Consider the following 21,538-nt stretch of genomic DNA (forward strand, 5'->3'; position numbering starts at 1 on the left):
TGGATGAATTTGTCTCTTCATCCGTAGTGTCACCCCCACCAATCTGAATTATCAGTGGCTCGATTTGTGCCTCTATTTTGTTATCAAGCTTCCACATCTTTGTCTAGACTTCCGATATCACATGCCGAACACACTGCTCCCATTTCTCCGCTGACACTCTTTTCAAAATTCTTCACATCCGCCCATATTAACTCGATGGGATTGAGCTCGCAGTGCTATGGAGGCAGGCGAAGGACAATTTTGTTTTGGCCTGCTGCCATCTCATCGACTATATATTTTTGGTATTCAAGCTTGCGCTCCTTGACAATTTTTAGTAGCTGTACTCTTAGCATTGAGTCTTCAAAGCTAATATTATTTGATCGCAGCCAATTTTGGATTTCAACCTTCTTTGAAGGCGTTGTCGGAATCTTCTCTAACCGTCGCGAATGATAAGGTGCATTGTCCATTATAATCACAGCATTATCCTCCAGATGGGGTAGAACTTTGGAAAACCACTGTTCGAAAGATTCACCGTTCATTTCTTCGTAATAATCTCCAGTTTTCTTCGACTCGAAACACCACAGCCCTTCAGCAACAAACCCATTCTCATTGCCGATGTGACAAATAATAAGCCGTTTTCCTTTACCTAAAATCATGAAGAGGCATGTAAGTAAATAAAGCAAATACGAGGGTTATTTTTTATATATTGAGATTGAGGCAGGTCTTAATATAAATATAAGTTTACCTGATGGATTTGTTAATCCGGTGGATAGTCCATCTAGAAAGGCCTTCCTAAATGAGGTCATCGACCCATACTTTAGAGGTAGTATGACCAGAATTAACCCAGGTTTCATCCATATGATAAATTGTTCTCTGTTGTTCCCTATAATATTTAATGTTGGTCAAATACTCTCTCCTCCATAACACAATTTCCCCTCTATCCAATAATAAACTATTGCGCCCTCGTTTTTTCCATACAAAATTCAAATATTTCAATATTTTATGGAATGTTGACCGCTTAAAACTTGGCAATAAAACATCTTCATTTATTTCTGTGAGTACTTTGTCTATCGTGGGTATTTCATTTCTGAAAAAGTACTCATGCACTTTTCTCCTGATTGCATGTTTATCAGCATCATCTATTGATTTTATAATGTTTTGACGATTGTGATTTGTATTCGGTTTGGAAAAAGTATGATTTTGTTTATATTCCCGTAAAACATTGTAAATCGAAGCGCAACACACTCCAATTTTATCGGAAACTTTCGATACGACTTCGTCGACAGTCGATGTCTCAATTTCTTCCATCTCTTTTTAAAACATTTGAATTCACTTCTTTCATCTCAACACTCAAACGTCTTTTTTTGGATCGTTTCCTGGCTGGACTCAGAGGATAGCTCACAGTGTCATCAGCAGTGTCTGTACTGGACATCTTGGAAAACAATTTTAAACAATATAACGCACGCCACACAAACACGCAAACGACTGATTACAACTCTGTGCTGGTACCAAACTCGTACCAAGAAGGCGAATTCACCAATAAACGCTGCCCTTTCCATCTGACACTGGAAAGGGCAGCGCTTCGGTTTTGTTTTACTCTATCTTGGATTTGGATAGACTTTAATTGTTTATAATTGTACAACCATACTTTGAAACTGTGCTTCTATACTGTCTTTTCTTTTAATTCAAATGAATCAATTACAAAATCTGCTATGTATACATAGAAGTATACTATACATAGTATACTACTAAGTATACTATGTATACTTTCATAATCAGCAAGTTATCTACACTACATTGGCTTTCAGTTTCTCAAAGAATTCACTACTAATTATAGAAGTAATAATGACTTCCCCATATCTACAGATTGCTGAAAGTGTGTTTTTTTTTCATTAAGCTATTAAAGAAAAAACACACTCTCAGCTCATTTTCATTGAAAACATTGTGTTGAGTTTGTTTTTTTTTTTACTTTTTCATTGTTCTCATGAATATTTTGAGATCAGTAGTAGATTTTCGTTAAATTAATTGAGTTTAATTTAAATAAATCAGAAGACGTAAAATTCAATTGACAATTTAGTGTTTTCCAGTAATTTCCGGCAGCTTCGGAAAATTATCTTTAATTTTTTTCTGTTATTTTCAAAACTATTGAAGCAATTGAAAAAAACAATGTCTATATTGAAGTAAACAGTAGTTGAGAGGATAATCAGTAAGAAAGTCTTGTACTTTTTACATGCTTTCAGTAGTTTCTCAGCGTGGTATAACCGGTACTATCTGAATCTATTTTTCTCTTTCTACCTTTGATTGTTCAAAAGTATAAAAAACTCAGCTCGGTATATTAATTCACCTCACCCCAATCGCAGTTACCGTATATGCATATTTTACGTGCGTAAATTAATTGTATAGATAAAAACTGACCTCGCGAAATATTCTCAATGGAGGATAAATAATTACGGAAAACCGTAATATTCCCATTTATTTTTTCATTTGCCTTGGCAAGTTATTAGGATGACAGTTATTACAGCGGATATGAAGTTGTTGCAACATTATCGCTGTTATTAAATATGATACAGAGCGATATGGAAATGTTTTTGTTGAAAAACATTATTTTTCACCAGCTTTTATCAAATTTGTAATACGTGTATGTATGTATTATTATTATTATTATGCAAGTACGTACGTCTCTACATACAATATGGCGGACCGTCCAAGACAATGGATAGTGAAAGATAGTGTTAATGAACGACTCTGATATGGCCCTGTTTGGATTAAACCGCAAACAATAGTAAGATTTTCTTGAAGATTATTCAGCATGAAAGATACTAACCTAAACTAACAAAGGACAGAATTCAACATCTGCACATGATAAATCAAGGCAGAAATTGGTCTTCCATTCCATCTATCTAAAATTTGAGTTTTCGTCGAACGAGTTGAGTTGAAGTGCTTTCATTTTCTTTTTATTTCGGTATTTTCTCAACTAGGTAGTTGAAAAAAAGTTAAGTTTCGGCACAAAAGTTGAAATTCGTATGGGCCCGATAATATTCGATGATTTTTCATGGATGGTGTTATCAAAATAAATGGATTCAAAGGACATTTTTACTATTGAATCGATAATGCGGTTTGGATTTTTGTGAGAAAAACTTTGGGAGAGGTCTGTTGAAACAGGCTAATGAAAATACACACATCGTAAAATTCTAATGATCATTTATTTATTTATTTCATACACTATTTTACATCCCAATTACAGAATAGGGAGTAACAATGGCATTTACAAATATAATATACATAATATAATTTGTGAATCTATAGGGTGTTCCTTAAACACATGCTAATATCTAGGGAGGTAATTCTTAGACCCATTTTGAGGAAAAAACGTCCTATGGACGTATGTCCTAAACGCCTTAACTTTTGAGATACAGGGTGGCAAAGTTTTCAAAAATAATCAGTTTTTTAATAATAACTGAGATAATTTTGTAGACATCTTTGGCATATTTGGTACATATGTTCCATGCCTCAAGGCGCATTTTCTAATGTACAATTTTCTTAATTTTCTCTGCCAATGGCGTACGTACGAGTTTTGAAATGTATATTTTTGGCGAAAAAAATACTACGCCACTGCTTTATCTTGAATTAAAAATTATTTTTAAAATCTCCATACATTTTTGAGCACATTTGATTTGTAGGGTTTTCTTTGTTCGACGCATGGTTTTCGCTCAAAAAATTAAAAATCGCTTTACTTAAGGATAAATTCCTTAAAAATCTGATGCGGTATCGTGCATCGACTGAAAGCAAACTAAGAGATCAGATTTGTTGCAAAATAATTGAGGATCTAAAAGGTATTCGTTTGTTGTCAGATGCACTGTTCTCAATTAAAATTACGTCATAACGCAGCACCGCTTAATAATTTTTGAAAACATAAATTTAGTTATCCTGGAATAAATGACGTGTAGCAGAATTTATTTACTGCACCTCTTGGGAATATGGAGTTTGTCGATATGTGATTTCTTTTAAAGATTAAAAGCAGAAAAAACAGCGTACCCACCATAGCAATAAAAAACGAATTCTCTGTATGTACAAACGTCAGTAGCTAATATTGATGTTGGTTTAAAGTAAAGTGTTGGTGTTAAAAACTGTCACAGCGCGTTTTGATTGATTTTGAAGTGTTGTTGAAGTTATTTTGGTAGTCCGAGCTGTTTTTCTGAATATCAGTAAATATGGTCAATTATACGAATGCGGAAATGGCGCAAATGCATTACGTATATGGCCTTGCCGATGGTAATGCAACAGAAGCCAGGCGCATTTATCAGGAAAGATATCCTAATCGTGCCTTACCAGATAGCCGAACCTTTTCAAATATTCATCGTCGACTTAGGGAAACTGGTAGTTTCAAGAAAGGGACTCCGGAAGGTAGACCTCGTGTAGTAAGAACTCCTGAAATTGAGGAAGCGGTGCTGCAAGAAATTGAGAAACATCCTGAGACGAGTACGAGGAAGATCGCTAGAACTCTGGATATTTGTCATCAAATTGTTTGGCGTATTTTGGTTGATTTTTTGTTATACCCATACCATATTTCAAGAGTGCAGGCATTACTCCCCAGAGATTTTCCACAGCGTGTGAACTTCAGTCAGGAATTATAGGTGATCATCTAATAGGCCCATTTTTTCTACCAGGACGCCTTGATGGTCGTTCTTATTTACACTTTCTCGAAGAAGACTTATCTGGGTTATTGGAAGATGTGCCACTTGCGTTAAGGAATCGAATATGGTACATGCACGATGGCGCCCCTGCTCATTTCAGTGTAATTGTCCGAAACCATTTAAATACAGTTTATCCTAATCGTTGGATAGGTCGCGGAGGACCTCAGCAATGGCCAGCAAGATCCCCCGATCTCAACAGTTTAGATTTTTTTTATGGGGTCACCTTAAAACTCTTGTGTTTAAAACTTCCGTTAATACTTTGGCATCCCCGTAGGGATGCCACTGTTTGAAAAAATACAAATTTGTGTACATCAGAAAATGCGCCTTGAGGCATGGAACATATGTACCAAATATGCCAAAGATGTCTACAAAATTATCTCAGTTATTATTAAAAAACTGATTATTTTTGAAAAGTTTGCCACCCTGTATCTCAAAAGTTAAGGCGTTTAGGACATACGTCCATAGGAAGTTTTTTTCTTAAAATCGGTCTAAGAATTACCTCCCTAAATGTTAGCATGTGTTTAAGGAACACCCTGTATATAAAAAAAATTAAAAACAGAACTGTCAGTTAGCTATGAAATGCCTTTTGATTTTTATAATCTGGCAGTTAAATATATCTAGGACATGACTAACAGAATTAGAGGCATCGCACTTTGTATAAATTGGAGATTTTTTCATTATATTTGTTCGCGGAGATAAAATGTGACACTATTCCTAGATGACCGTCTAGAAACCCAAAAATTCAAGATATGTAACAGTTGAGAGCTGGTGATGATATTGTTTATGACCTTGAATAAAAAAAGAAATGAATAATATTTACTCCTTACCTCAAGACTACAAAAATTGTGACAAGCAATTCATACTAGGCTATTCCTACAGGAAGATCAGTTTGATCTTCCTCTTGAAGATGATCACTTGGTGATCGAAACACGTGGCGAGCTGTTGAAATAACGGTTTGGTGTTAGGAAAAAACTCCAGTAATATTCCCAAATTTTAAAATTGGAATGTTTCTACTCCAGGGGTTCCAGTTTTCCAGTTTATTCTTTGCATACTACTTTCATAGTGTCAGTAAATGACATTATGAAAACAAAACAAGAAATATATTTTTTAATTATATGAAAAATTTCATAAATTATTAGAAAATAACTTGACTTGACTGTTCAACAATCTTTTCTATCCTGCATATAATTATTTTCAGTGCAAAACATACGCTTCATTTTTCATTTCATTTGTTCATTTCAAATCTCCAACAACAAAATATGTGACATTCAGACCCTAGGGCAAAAATAAAGCAGAACGGGCAAATTTTTCCTAGACCAATTTGTTACATCCAGTAAAGACATTGTTAATATTCATAAAACTGTTCTTGAGTATAGAAATGAAGAACATGAATCTGAATGATCTTCTTATTTCCAGACACAAGAAACAGCGACACTAAAAATGTTGGAACTCAGCCAGAGACTAGCTTTCCTCTACCCCTCCTACGTCCTAGCCATAGTCTCGCTAGGCTACGTCTGCGGAGAACTAGGTCACTATCTCATAGGCGTCACCAGCAAGGCCATCGCACAAGATCTCCACTTTGGTGACATCGCCTGCCAGTTGAACCTCACGGATGTATATCTCAGCGAACTCCCTATACTGTGTTCCACCGCAAATGACTCCGAGACTTGCGAGTCGTATGTTTTGAATGGGACGAGGTATTGCGAATGGACCTACAATGGGCTTGGGCTGGACTATCAGATTTTGGCCGGTCCCAGCTTCATAGCTGTGTTCACCATCGTCGGGGTTGTCATGGGCTTTTTGGCCGATAAATTCAATAGGTAAGTCATAGCGGAGTATAATTGCAATAAGTATTTGCGTCAAAGCGATGAAATGATGAGAAAAATTGAAGACTGGGTCGCCAAAACAAAGATTTACAGCGATAAAACGCTTCTTGAATCATAGGAGACTCTTTAAGACAACTCAAATGAATATGTGAATCAAATCTAACTAACCACCAATACAATGAACATATTCAAATGAGTGAGTGAGTGAAAAAATGAATTTTTTTCTTCACTGATTCACATAACCTCACAAAAATAGAACGATAATATTTCAATTCAAACTACTCTTCGAATACCAACCATTTATATATGACATACAGAAATCTCTAGATTGCAATCAAAACTTATTCTATAATAAAAAAAATGTATTTCGAATCAAGACATTATTCTGAATTTCCTTGAAATCGAAAATAATATATGTATTGGTGATGCATCTGGCCGCGTCAAGTAGATCAGCTATTGTTAACAAATACGACCTTAGTCATTTACGTACTCTGTTCATAATTATTATATGTACTTTCGAACATTTTTTTTGCTGAAACTCGTTAGTCAAATGATTAAATTTAATTAATTCGAAAATTGATATTCTGTACTTATATCGATGCATACAGTTGAGAGTATTTCGGAAAATAATCTTTTCGAATAGCACTCGACCTATCTGTATCTGTGAAGTAGTGAGGGTGAGTGTAGGCCCACAGCACTTAGGCCACGTGTGACCCATTGTACATCATCCCAAGGAGTTGTCCTCCTAGGTCATTGTCCATCCTGTCCTTTACAAGAAGGCTGACAGGTCTCTGGGAGAAATCTCCTTCATACCGGCAGGTGTAGGATAAGACTCGCCGAACCCACACTCTCTGACACTTTCATCTTCCTGTTCACACATCCTGCATAGAGGTGTGACCACTAACTCTATGTTGTAGAGGTGTTTCCTTAGTTGACAATGGCCAGTCAGAAATCCTACTGTTAAGCGTAGATATTTTTTGCTGGTCATCGCCGGTAAATTTCTTCAGTGCCAGCTTTCCAGGGTCGCCCAGGGTGATCCAGGCCGTAGGTGCCACTGGGTCCTAAAATTCCAGCCGCTTCCTTGGCTAAAGAGTCGGCAATGCGATTACCTTTACTCATGTCTCGTGCTTTTTAACCCACCTCAGTATAATGTTATTATCTACCGAGGCTTTGACTAAATCTTGGTACTCTAGTACTAGCCCTGAAGTTACACATTGCCTGTTCAAGGCTAATAGGGCTTGTCTGCTATCAGGCAGTTCTGTTTGGACCACGCTGGTATTTTTCCCATTCCCCACCTAATCCTTAGGTTTAGTGATCTGGAGTACACTCCACATCCTGAGCCTTCTTTGGTTTTTGAGTCGTCTGTACCTATATATGCGTATTGCATTTGTAGCATCTGACTCAGTGTTCTGTATTATTTGCATTCTGTAGGGTTTATTAAACACAAACCTGGGTTCAATGGCATCACTGGTTGCCTGCAGCAGAGGTTGCGCAGTTAACGCTTCTCTCCATAGGCTCAGCCTCAAATGACCCATTCCTACTTCGAGGTTTACACCAGCCGTGCGCAACCGTAACATGGCCATTAACGCAACCTCCTTAACGTACAGATCCAGAGGGTTCAGACCAGTGATCAATTCCATTGCCGCGGTTGGTGTTGTTCTCATGGCTCATGTGATGTTTGAACAAGCCAGTCGCTGTTTGATATAATTTTTGGATGGCCGTTGCTTATAGAACGTTCGGTCCCCACGGTTCCGTTAACATAGGTCTTATTATTGCAATGTAGATCCAGGTGACCACACGGTGTGAAAGACCCCATGCGCGTCCCGCTGTCCTCCGACATTCTTGGGATTGAGCGACAGTAAGTGTTCGTTACACCATGTTTCTATTAATTTCAGCCCATACTGCGCTCTATCGCCCAGTGCGTTCACTAAGAAGGGGTGATAAGACCCCTCCCTGTGGACATCCCCTCATGACTTTCCTCTCACTGTGATGTCTTCTACATTGATATTTATTGCTCTACTAGAGAGCATCTTGAGTATCCATTTTCTTACTGCCAGGGGTACATTCCTGGAGTGTAGTTGCTGGATAATTGATGGAAAGGTTGTTTTATCAAACGCTCCCTTGATATCTATTAATATACTCAGGGTGTATTCTTTGTTGTCCAATGATCTCTCGATTTTGCCAACCACAGTGAAGGGCCGAATCAGTAGACCTTCCCGGAGTATATGCATGCTGATTAGGATGAAATGGGTTGTGAACTAATACTTCATCTCCTATGTACCGCTCACATAGCCTCTCCATAGTTTTTTAAAAAAACCATGCGAGACTTATTGGTCGGAATGCTTTTGGTAAGGTGTAGTCCATCCTACCTGGTTTGGGTATGAATAATAATAATAATAATAATAATAATAAATCGGCTTTATTGATAATACAAAAAAACAATACAAAGATATATTTGAAAATGAAAATAGTTTACAGGAGATTCTGGTACTCCTTGGCGAAGTCTAGCTCAAAGCTACTCTAACTCAACCAACAAGCACCACTCCATAATGCACGCAAACATACAAAAATAAAAGCAATTAACAGTGATGGTACCACGAAATGAGAACCGTAAATAAAATAATAATTTGTGATTACCTTCTGAAGATAGTTGATAAATAATTTAATTTAATTGATCTGTTGTCTAAAAAGCAAAAGTTGACATTACTGACTATCATAGATATAATTTTTATATTTGTATTTGAATTTCCTGATATTGAATCTCTTCAATTGCTCAAGCAATGAATTATAGAGTTTTACAGCACCAAAAAGAAATGATCTCTGAAACTGTGCAGCGCGATGTTGTGGCATAGTTAATTTGTTTTTATGTCTGATGTTTCTTGAGTGAATATTTTCACGCAGAATTAGTTTTTGTATTAAAAGAGGAGAATGGGGAAGGGTGATCAATTTATGGACAAAACAACCCAAATGATGAATCATACGGTTTTTCATATTGAGCCAGCGGGAGTTTTTAAAGGCTTCAGAAATTGAATCATACTTACGAAGTCCATAAATCAGGCGGCAACAAGAATTTTGCACTTTTTGTATTCTTTTTTTATCTGAATCATATAAGTATGGCCCATATATGAAGTCACAGTAGTTGAAATGGCTTAGCACCAAACTATCACAGAGCATTCTTTTTAGAGGTTGGCTCAAAATAAAACGATTACAGTATAACAGTTTCAATGACATATAAGCTTTTTTCATTAAATTTTTAACATGACTAGTAAATCTAAGATCAGTGTCAAGCATGACCCCTAAGTTTTTAGCTGTATTGACAGGAGTCAACATAGTATAACCTAGTTCTAAACGGAAATTGTTTTCTGCAAATTTACGATTCTTCTGCGATCCAAAGTGCATCATCATTTTTTTATTAGGATTAATTTTCAAATCATGTTCACTTGATAGCCCATTGATCAAATCAAGATCAGTGTTGAAGAGATTTTGTGCCTCAGCACACTCATCTATTTTAAAGTGCATGTATAATTGTATGTCATCAGCATACGCCTGTATTTTACATTTCTTGATGGACGAGATAATGTCAGTAGTATAAATGATGAACAATAAAGGTCCCAAAATGGAACCCTGTGGTACTCCTGATAGAATATCAAGAGGTAAGGAATGATGACCATCAACAACAACTTTTTGAGATCGACCAAGTAAATAAGACCAGATGAGAAATAAGGCAGCATTATCAAAGCCATAATATTTGAGTTTCATGCAAATCAGCTCATGATTGATGGTATCGAATGCTTTCGATAAATCTAGTAGTACCAGAGTGCTAATCATTCCCTTATCAAATCTCTCAACAATGTCTTGTGTAACAGTAGCAAGAGCTGTAGCCGTGCTAAAACCCTGCCTAAAACCACATTGCGATGGTGATAATAGATTATTGTTATTGAAATATTCATTAATTTTACTCATGGTTGGAAGTATACTGATAATTCTGAGATCAGAATAACTAGCTGGATCATTATTCTTGTACTACTCGTACTACTCGTACTTCTCTTCACTTACTAGGAATATACCTGAGAGCTAGAGAGGCTCTGAATATTCTAACCAGGTGCGGCATGAGAATATCCAGTCCATTCCAGTTGGGTTGGTCTTATACCGTCAGGTCCTGGTGACTTAAAGGGGGAAAAGCCCCATATGGCCCATCTTATTTCGTCCTCATCAATTACTGCACTAGCAACTTACCAGTTGTATTGTCAAAGTGGTGTTGGTATTTCCGTCCAGTTCGTCGTTCCAGGAAAGACAGAACCTGGGAAGTGAGTTTTCATAAGAATCTCAGCACTCTCTTGGAGGTGGGTGGCTTTGTCGCCATTTTCCCTCGTCAGAATGCCGATAATGGTGGTCATTTGAGAGTGCCCTATTTAGCCTAGAAGCTAGAGGGAAGTCTTCGACTGCCTTACAGTAGGCTCTCCAGGCTCCTTTTTGTTTTTGTCTCTAGACTTTTTTGAACTCTCTGAGGTTGGCTTGATATATACCCCAGTCCTCTTCGAGTCTTGTACGTTTTGCCTTGTTAAAGATCGTTCTTGAAAATTGATATTCTGTTCCTATATCGATGCATCCAGCTGATAATATTTCGGAAAATAATCTTTACGAATAGCACTTGACCTAAAAATTTTCTCTAATAAACGAAAAAATACGCGGCTTTCAGCCGCATCAAGTGAGTCGGGTAACTCGGGTGCCGGTTTGGCGGTCTCATGTCAAGGCACGATAGATTTTCACAGTGAAATCCTATTGTTGAAAAGTATGAGATTACGTTCTCTGTTCATATAATATAATTCAAAATTGTGTCTTCAATAATTGTAGGTTCAAACGAACGTTCTTGTTGAAGTTTCTTGTTATTCAGGTAATAAAATGAATTCAATTTGAGAATTGATATTTTGCTCTTATATCGAAGCATTCTTCTTTCGACAATAAAGTCTATATTCGAAATGTTTTTCCTCATATCCCAATTTTCCCAGCATCCTGACTTATTTATCCCATTATCATTCAATCATTCTTCATTATCATTTATTTTTAGGGTGAAAATGTTGGGTATCTGCACAGTGGTTTTTGGGGTGGCTATTATCATCAGCGGAGGTGTTACAGAATATTGGCAACTTGTCGTGCTAAGAATGATCATGGCTGCAGGAGAATCTGGATGTAATCCTTTAGCAACAGGAATTCTGTCAGATATTTTTCCTGAGGAGAAAAGAGCTCTTGTGATGTCCGTGTTCAACTGGGGAATATACGGGGGTTATGGTGAGTATACAAACAACTATAATTGTAAACAACTAGCTTCCATGTTGTATAGCTGTTTATTCAACGCGCTCTCGAAGTAAACTGAAGAATATCACGAATAACTCCGCTGGAAAGCCAAGTCGGTCTAATTGATGGGGACGATGTGTCTGTTGACAGTATAATTCAAAGGAATATCTATTTATACCGCCTTCAAAAAAACAATGTTTTTTCAATCCCCTTCAAGTAAATACCTATTTGTTGGAGAATGTCTTGGTTACTACTGGGCATATTTTAACATTTGTCATAGTAGATTTGTTATTTCGTTTGTTATGAATGATATTTTTCAAGAATAAATATTGTATTTTCGTCGTATAAACTCATTTATTCAATTCGGTGAGAGTAAATAATTTGAATGTTTAGAAATGAGAGAGACTACTGCTGTAGTCTCTCTCATTTCTAAACAGACAATAACATATTACCTAGAACTTATCTGTATCGTCAGAATCTCAATTGGATTTTTCATCATTCATATCAATTGATAATCATTTTCATTTTATTTTCCCCAGGTATCGCTTTTCCGGTTGGTCGCTACGTTCCACAAATGAACTCCTTTGATTTGGGTTGGAGAGTCACCTACTACGGAGCAGGAATCGTAGCCATAATCCTAGCTCTGCTAACATGGTTCACGCTGAAGGAACCCGAACGTACTGCCATAGGAGAAGCAGCGACGCAAAACGAGCAAGGAGACACTAAGAAAATCACCATCTGGGACGTCATCAAAGATCCAAGAGTCATCCTCCTGTGTTTGGCCGCTTCAATCAGGCATTGCGGTGGAATGTGTTTCGCTTACAACTGCGATCTTTACTATCAGACCTATTTCCCAGATTATGATTTAGGTGAGTGAATCATATTTTCAAAACAATCACTTGTCTCCAAGGGTTTCTAGAAAAAATTGAAGACGAAGAGATAGATATGAGGTCCGAGTTCATCATTGTTATCGCAGGAACAAATGTGGAAGCTATATACATTTTGATCAGATTCTGAAGTGTTATCATGGATAACCCATCCTGAATTAGTTTTAGTAGCAATTGGATTATGTTCAGAACCCTGATAAACTTTTCTTGCTACTGTTAAATGGATATTGTCCTGACCTATGAGAACAGTAGGATTTGCATCTACCACATCTTGAATAGGTAGTCCCTGAAGATGTACATAATCTTTGAAATTATCCATCACGATGGTTTGAGAAGGTAAAGACAATTTTGTTACTGTTCTCAAACCACTCATTTGGAAGATTCTTGCCCCTTCATGAACTCCAGAAATGTTCATATTGATACATTTTGAACCTTCATCATATGAAACAATATTCATAGCTCCTTGCATGCATAAAGGTTTTGTTTCCCCTGGTAATCCTAGTTGTTCTGCGATCTGACTTTCTATCAAAGATATGGTAGACCTCTCATCGAACCCTTTTGGGCCATAAATTTTGATAGGAGCTATCCTGAGAAGAACTTTAGAATTATTGTTGGTGGGACACACTGTTTGAACAATTTCATCAATTTTTTCAGTATGAGAAAGTACATCAGAAACTTCACTTTTATGCAGAAGGCTATGGTGGCGTAATTTGCATCCTTTAAAGCCGCAGCGTTGTTTTGATCTACAAAACCTCTTTGAATAACCAGTTTTCAAACAACAAAAGCAAATTTTGGTTTTGTGTAATTTTGACCAACGAATATCTATACTATCATTTTTCAATATGGAACAATTGTTAATTTCATGGCCAGTTCCATCCCTATTGCCAGTTCTATTAGACTGTACATGAAATCCGGAACCTTTCCGCTCTTCTATGGGAACTGTTTGTATAATTTCCAGCACCTGAGTTGCGTCTCCTTGCTGATGAGAAGACATGAAGATATTTGACTCTGAACAGTGTCATGAATTCTTTGAATATCACTCTCTAATGCCAGCGGCCAACGAACATAATCATCAAAATTATTGGTCTTGCCAGCATTGTTTCCCTAAGATCTTCTTCGATATTCAGACATGTTTCCTTTTCAGTACTTATTTGTGGACTGTATATTCTATATTTTGATATCTAATCCGGTTAAAGGACCATGTAATTTCCTAAGAAATTGTATTTTTCAAGAAAATACCAAATTATACTTTTTGACGTCTATTGGCCTTTTTTGACAATCAACAACAACTTTTTTTATGAACATATCTCATTCATAGCTAACTAAATAGAACAAAAAAATTTATACTGAATGAAAAACAAATGAACAGAATATATAATCTGTAACAGGGGTGTTAAGTGCAACAAAAAAAAGCTCTCATTCAATAATCTGACGATTTCGATATGACGCAAACTCGCGGCCATTATTATAATGTGCAAAATAAATTCGCCATTATGAAATACTCAAGCGCGTCAGATTATATGGTTCATCTTTATGTTTTAGATGTGCTGTCTCATAATCTGACGATTATCTAGAGGGATTCGCTAATTCTGACGAAAACAGTTTTTTTTTTTTCAATTTATTGAACTTAAATAATTGGAAATCTCAGGAAATAACATGCAAATGAATAAATGTATGTTTTTTTAGTAGAATACTTGTAGTTATAGGGAAATAACTTTTTAATAATGCTCAAAAAAAATTTTTTTTTTATAAACAATTGATTAATTAATGAAGAAAAGATAAATGAAACTTTCTATGTTTCTTACCAATTTTATTTGTAACTAACGTTACTGCAGTTTCGTCCTATAAGGACATTTTTGAACTTATATATTGTATAAGTCTGAAAATGTCCTTATATATTGTATAAGTTTGAAAATGTCCTCATAGGTCGAAACTGCAGTAACGTTAGTAACAAATATTTCTTACCACGTAGTAACGACTACATCCATCAATTTATTGATTAATTAATCATCAACTTCATCACGAACGAGTCTCTGTGATCAGCTGTGATGGCGTCATGGCAACAGAATTCAGAGTGGTGACGGAGTGAGAGAGTAATAGATAGAGAAAAAGTGAATAGAGAATAGAGGAATAGAAACTCGAAGAGATAATTATAGATATCACACAGCTGCACACATTGAACTTTATCGACGAATTTTTGTTATTACGGTTTGCGGAAATCGTCAGATTATATATTTTTGGTCATCCTTGAATTATTTCCTTCAAAATAAAAAAAATTAGCTACGCTCGAGAATGTCGGAATGACGTTATTTTTTTACAACTTTGTTGCCCTCCTCTTCCTTTACGTCACTCTCAAATTTTCGGATTACTGGAATATACACTTTTTAGCAGGTAATTAACTCACCCTACCTTAATCTGACGCGCTCGAGAATTTCTGATTGATATACAGGTATCCCCCTGTATATCAATCTGCCGCGAATTACTCATTTATTTACAGTCGCATCAACCTCTTGGGTCATTAGCGTCTTGTAGATATATTACATGTTTGCGGAAAAATCCTAGAGTATGTAACAAATTGATATTTCTGAGGAAAGCTATTAGATTATTGATATCAAATTCACCTCCTAATCTGGGATTTTAAATCATTTTATATAATATTCGACAATGGGTGTTCGAACTAATGAAATTCATCCTGGAACAATCAATCACCTTCAAACAACTTATTTGAACTAATCAAATACTAATCTACCTTCAAAAATAAGGATCTTAAAAGTATTAAAATATTATAGAAATTTTACATGTTAAAATGGATTGGCAAATTGGTTATATCAACGCTATTCAAACTCATCATACACACACACATACAGACTCTGATATCTCGCCCTGTTTAATATTTGAGTGGAGGGAGACACTGTATTTATATTTTGTATTCTCTAACTTCCATTTAGTTTAGCAGAAAAATAAACACGGTGGACGGTAGCCGCTGTGTGAACCGGTCGCTCGAACCGCAAGGTCGGACGATCGATATTCACTTCCTACCGTACAATCCGTGTTAGGAATCACACGTTAAAAGGTAAGACCTCGTTAGTCCTGAGCTCGACTTCTGAGATGTCGTTCGTATGGATGCGACAGCTGGTTAACGGAAAAACATATTTTGAACAGACAGAAACATCAAAAAACTATTTTCATCCTGTCAAGAAAAACAAATATGATTATAATTTTTTCCATATTTTCAGGTTGGTGGCTCTTTGCCGTCACAATCGTCATAGGTTCTATAGGAGTCGTTGTAGGGGGTATCATATCAGACAAAATCGTAGCAAAAATGGGAATCCGGTCTAGATGCGTCGTACTTGCAGTGAGTCAACTACTTTCCACGCCATTCGCCTTTGGAAGTGTGTTCTGCACACCTACCTGGGCTATGATAACGCTCGGTATATCATATTTTTTTGGTGAGTATAAGTATATACACAAATATGTCTGTTTTGACTGACAGCTCAATTAAGGCCAGCGATGTTTTGAAATTGCTTCTCATCACGCATTTATTCAAGTGAACCTCGATATCACCTTCCAGTGTGTCATGTGCATGACAAGCTATAATTTCTGTTTCTCTTCGACTTTATAATGGGTCTTTTTCCTGAGAATAGTACAGCAAACGTGTCACGAGAGGCAGCACTAGTAGTAGGGACAAACATAAACTATTCACAAGTAAAACAGTGTTATTTACGTAATATTAATTTATTATTTGAAAATATAAATCTGATATACAAAATTATTTTCTGCAAGTATAATGCAAGCAAAGCATTGCTGTTTTGCGAATTGTACGTCGGATAATCGATATCCGTAAGAAAACTTGTTTTTTATACCATTTATAAAACCTCATATTAGAGATTAGATGTAAAAAATGGATACATGCTTCGAGGAGAGTGGATTTAACAGTGCAAAAAATGAATAAATACTCATATAATATATGCTCTAAACATGAAATGAATAGTAAATTGTTCATAGTTAATTACCATTGATTAGCATGTAACCTCAATCATTTATCAAATTATTTTCATTTACTATATTTAATTAAATTTATTCCATCACCATCTAAATTTCATTCATATTTCACTCGGAAATAAGTCTGAAATCCATAATTATTTTAAATTTCTCGTATTACAGTTTGAATCTACGGCTTTTCGTTTACTAGAATCTGTATACTAACCTGTCTATCAATTCACTTTTTTTTTCAGTTACTTTTAAATTACGGCATGCAAGCCAACGTTTTATTGTTACAACATTGTTATCTTCTACTGTTGCAAATTATAGTTTTACTCCAGGAACATTTTCTTCTATTATAAACATTCTTTTTTAATAGTACTTTACCATATGTTCATATGAGGATTAGACAGTGTTTGTCCCTACCGAACTACTAGCGCTGCCACTAAGTGATTTTTCGTACTTCAAGAAAAAGGTTCATTGATGTCTGTAATATATGCGCATAGTTAGTTGTGTCGCTAAGACATGTACTGTGAAATGACAGTTGACACTAACTGAAAAGCGGGACGAGGGAGAAGGACAAAAGAAGATCATGGCGTTGTTCTGGCGACTAGGCATGTTGTGCATGAAATTGTAAAATATAAGACTAATGTATATTATTATAAATAAGTGTGTAAATAAAGCGTGTAAATAGCATTCTTAGTGTGGTAAATAATAACACAATGTCCAATTTAGTTTTTTTCATCTATGGTGGATAATGGATACTGAATGCTACTTCCGTATCTATTTAAAATTTACTTATCTAATGTATCTGCGTTCAGTAATGCAAAAATTTATCATTATAATAATATTTCAGCTGAGATGTGGTTTGGAATCCTCTTTGCCATGGTCGTGGAAATCGTTCCATTGAAAGTCAGATCAACAACAATAGGCGTATTTCTCTTTGTAATGAACAACATCGGAGGAAACTTGCCTATAGCTGTGGAACCCGTTTCAAAAAGAATCGGTTACAGAGAGAGTCTCTTCATTTTCTACGTAGGGGCGTATGCTTTAAGTAAGTATAGAAACCGTTGTACCACACAATATGTTATACAATGAGTATGTAGTCTTACACGTTCGTGATACTATAGTAATAGGAATAATATCAAGGAATAATAATCATCTGATAATGGCCCGGTTTAGACTTTCTATTTCAGTTAGTAATTCCCTTGATTTGAATTTGTTCAATGAAGTCCCAAGTGAGGTGATAACTATAGGCGTTTTCTGGCGCTCATGTTTTCGAAACGTATTCGTCTATGATTCAAATACATTCATTCTGGGGTTCAAACGATGACGTCAACTTTGATTTAAAACGTATTCATAACGATTCAAAGCTAGCGTGAGGTTGGTTTTGAAACGGAATTTGACGTTACATTTCGTCAGTTGTCAGTTTCTGTTGTATTTTGATAGTTATAGATTATAAAGTGCTGAAAACTTTTTATCAAATACGTTGTAAGGATGTACAAAATAAAACTGGGAAATTATGGTAATCACAAATCCGATTCTAATCGAGATTGGGGAAAATTGGAAGTTCGTTTTCATTATTGAATTTGACATCTGACACAAATTGAATCATTCCATTCTGGAGAATCTTATCATTAATGACGTCACTACGAATACACGCTCGAATACGATTTAACGCCAGAACACACTTTATGTCATGAAACATTAAAAAAAAAACGTTTCAGTAAACCGGTATATCTGTAAACTCGTGATTCTGGATAAGTTCATATGTTCTGACTCTAATTTTTTGTGATCAGCTTGATTTGGTCTTCAGAAAAGACCAAATCAAGCAAAAGAAATCGTCAAAAAAACATAAAGTCATTGTTCAAATGTGAACCGTTTTTATAATGATATCCTTTCCAGGTTCCATCATGTTTCTCCTGACGACCTTCCTTATGGAAGGCCCTACCAAGGCAGCCCCTCCATCTGCGAAAAATCTCTCAGGGCACGACAATGTTGTCTTCACGCACGACGAGACAAATCTCCCGACCATAACGGCGTTGGTGCGGAACGGAAAAAGAATGGACAATGGCAACAGCAGACTCTAGACGGAAAAACGCGAAATAATGAAAGATATCGAACTACGCTTAGAAATGTGCGAACTCACGCAAGGTATTTTTACTTAAGAAAAGTTTTGCTAGGAAGGAAATGAGGAAAGCTGTAAAGAAGGTGTGTTTCCAACACGTTTGAACATGTTTGGAACTGAAGCGAGATCTTTAATTGAATATAGGGTGGGTGGTAATGAATTCGGTGATTGAAGGTTGAATTTGGAGTAATTGATTGTCATCTCTCCATTTTTCACTCTATTATTACCGTGCCAGCCATAGAATTAATTTCAATAGAACCTATTGGCTACCATAATTTATTGGCCAAGGAAACACGGAATACATTTGTTCTGTTACATTTCAGCCCGTGAATTGGGTACGTTGTTTTCTAAGATTTTCACATTGTATCTACTGTCACGTACTAATTAGACTAAAAGTTAACCTCCGAAACAGGTTTGATTACCTAATTGGCTTTTGACCATTATTAGTGATTTATGTAACATATTCTATGAATTTTGGTTGATGAGTCTCCTCTAATATTTTGGAATTCTAGGTGAGTAGTTGTGGAAAGAATCATCGAACTACAAAACTTTTCAGGCGATAGTGCATAGTTATATTTCCTCATTCAATAACTCCGGGATAAAAGGCATGCCACCACATGTGAATAATATATTTGATAGAAAAAAACTATCGCTTGATTGGGTAGAAAAAATTATAAAACATTCATTTTACTATATAAACATCTGAGTGGGATTTCTCTTAACAAGTTAGTTTGAAAATATTTGTTGTTCCTTCATTTTTTTTTACAAGCAAACATAGACCATTACATTTTCGAAAAAATTATAAATTCAACATCAATCGTTAGTTCTATGAGAAAATGGTTCATTCAACAGTAAGTAATACCCAAATTTTTTCATTTCGAAAAAAAAAAACGAAGTTTCAAAAATGACTGTAACGTTACTATCATTGAGGCTTACCCCCCCTTCAAACCGCGATATACATACGCGATATGTATACCGCGATATACATGATGTAACAGTACTAAAAAATCGAACAAATGTCCAAATATGAAGTCTTTGTTTCCAAATATGCTTCTCAGTTTCGTAACAAACTGCCAAATCGACGTCAAAAACAAATTGGCAATGCCGCATGCACATTCAGAACAGCAAGAATACAGGACAGATGAATACAGAAGAAAATTAAATTATGCGATGTTGCCAAGTTCATATCAAATGTTTGTGATATTACGATCATCATTTTTACTCGATTTTCAAAAAAGTACTGACAAACAAACAGTAAAAATATAACACTAGATTCTATTACACATATAGTTTTCACCTATGCGGTTGACGTCAAGATCATCGTTTTTACCCGATTTTTAAAAAACTACTGACAACTACTGAAAAATATAAAACTAGGTACTATTATACAACTAGTTATCATCAATGCCATTATTCCAATATCAATGGTAAGTGATCGATTGAACAGTTTCATCTCTTGATCATGTGTCACCAACTGAAATGCTCAAAATTTAATGGAGAATACAGAGCTTTACTATGATGAACCAAAAACCAATCAGATGAACAAACATGTTTCGGGGATTCAGCACTATGTATATTTTTCAATTATGACTTTTTCAAAGATGAAGTTTTATATAGAGATATGATGTATAAAGATTCAAAGATAACTTATTGTTTATGTCTAAGAAGTATTGTATAGAAATAAATCGATTGAATAGAAGCTTCAGTTTTTCATTTCACTATTGCCTTCCATCAAATGAAACCGGAAATACATATCATAAATAATTTCAGATATCCGATCAAATCGAATGACGTTACACTTCAAATTACTCTCCGTAATGAATTTCAGTCGTAGTAAATGAATATGGCCATTCTGTCTCAACCTGGTGACTATTTTCACCTTGTTTGTTATCTTAGAGACTAATTTTCATAACAAAATCAATTTGGATCCCCCGATTGATATGATGATGAGCTACCCCTTGATTAGAGAATGAAAATTGAACTACATAACTAACAGTAGTTTACAATTCATTGTATGATTTTCACTATGAAGGGTTTTATAAAAACCACGACACATGTTTCGCTTGAGAAAGTTATTGTATAGCGAAACACGTGTCGCTATTTTTGTAAAATCCTTTATAGTGAAAAGCATACAATAAACTGTATCAATTAGTTTTAATATGTATTTTCATCAAGTATCGGCCAGTTCAATTAATATAACTGACAGTCCATGCGATATTATTTTGATATCGTTTGGCGACTGGATGAATTTGAGCTCGCCTACGGTATGCGATAGACCCCTGCTGCTGATGATAGTGGGGCCGTTTTATCTTTCGCTGATCAGAGGCTTTGATGTATCTTCCAGGTGGGTTTAATGTTTTCATTAAAACAGAGCGAAGAATTTCACCAAAAGTTAATTTTAACGAAAAATACCTAAAACTCTCAATTTTATCGAATATGACAAATGATAACTCAAAACTCTGTCTGATCCTGGAGTTGATCTTGAAGCTGACCGATTACATTTTTTCCTCGCTCTTGTAAATACCGAACACAGATGTAACTGGGACAACAGATCTGCATTATCGAACGCTTGCCAAGAGAAGCGAGCTAATCTAGCGCTCATATTTGTATTGAACGTACACACGAAATGATAATTCTTCAGACACAAAATTTCCCACATTTCGCATGACAAATTGTTCGTGGATCTGTACCCGCAAATCTCGCGGTACGACAGAACTTAAATCTCTGGGTTTCAATTCTGTGGTCCGC

At 35.7% G+C, this 21,538-nt stretch overlaps 1 protein-coding gene across 1 annotated transcript in view; it reads left to right on the forward strand.

The window, feature by feature from the left end:
• LOC111516246 (probable sulfoacetate transporter SauU) overlaps positions 1-20,489 on the forward strand; it is a 38,443-nt gene extending 17,954 nt beyond the window's left edge. The window contains exons 2-7 of the mRNA XM_074173516.1: positions 6,090-6,493; positions 11,568-11,788; positions 12,334-12,663; positions 15,918-16,130; positions 17,519-17,716; positions 18,568-20,489. Coding sequence (XP_074029617.1) covers positions 6,114-6,493; positions 11,568-11,788; positions 12,334-12,663; positions 15,918-16,130; positions 17,519-17,716; positions 18,568-18,752 — 1,527 coding nt within the window. The 5' untranslated portion in view covers positions 6,090-6,113 and the 3' untranslated portion in view covers positions 18,753-20,489. The remainder of the gene's footprint in view (positions 1-6,089; positions 6,494-11,567; positions 11,789-12,333; positions 12,664-15,917; positions 16,131-17,518; positions 17,717-18,567) is intronic.
• The last annotated feature ends 1,049 nt before the right edge of the window (positions 20,490-21,538 follow it).

Source organism: Leptinotarsa decemlineata, unplaced genomic scaffold (assembly GCF_025532065.1).
Source record: "Leptinotarsa decemlineata unplaced genomic scaffold, Ldec_3_MD MMD2_tig00000251_RagTag_RagTag, whole genome shotgun sequence".
NCBI lineage: Eukaryota > Metazoa > Arthropoda > Insecta > Coleoptera > Chrysomelidae > Leptinotarsa > Leptinotarsa decemlineata.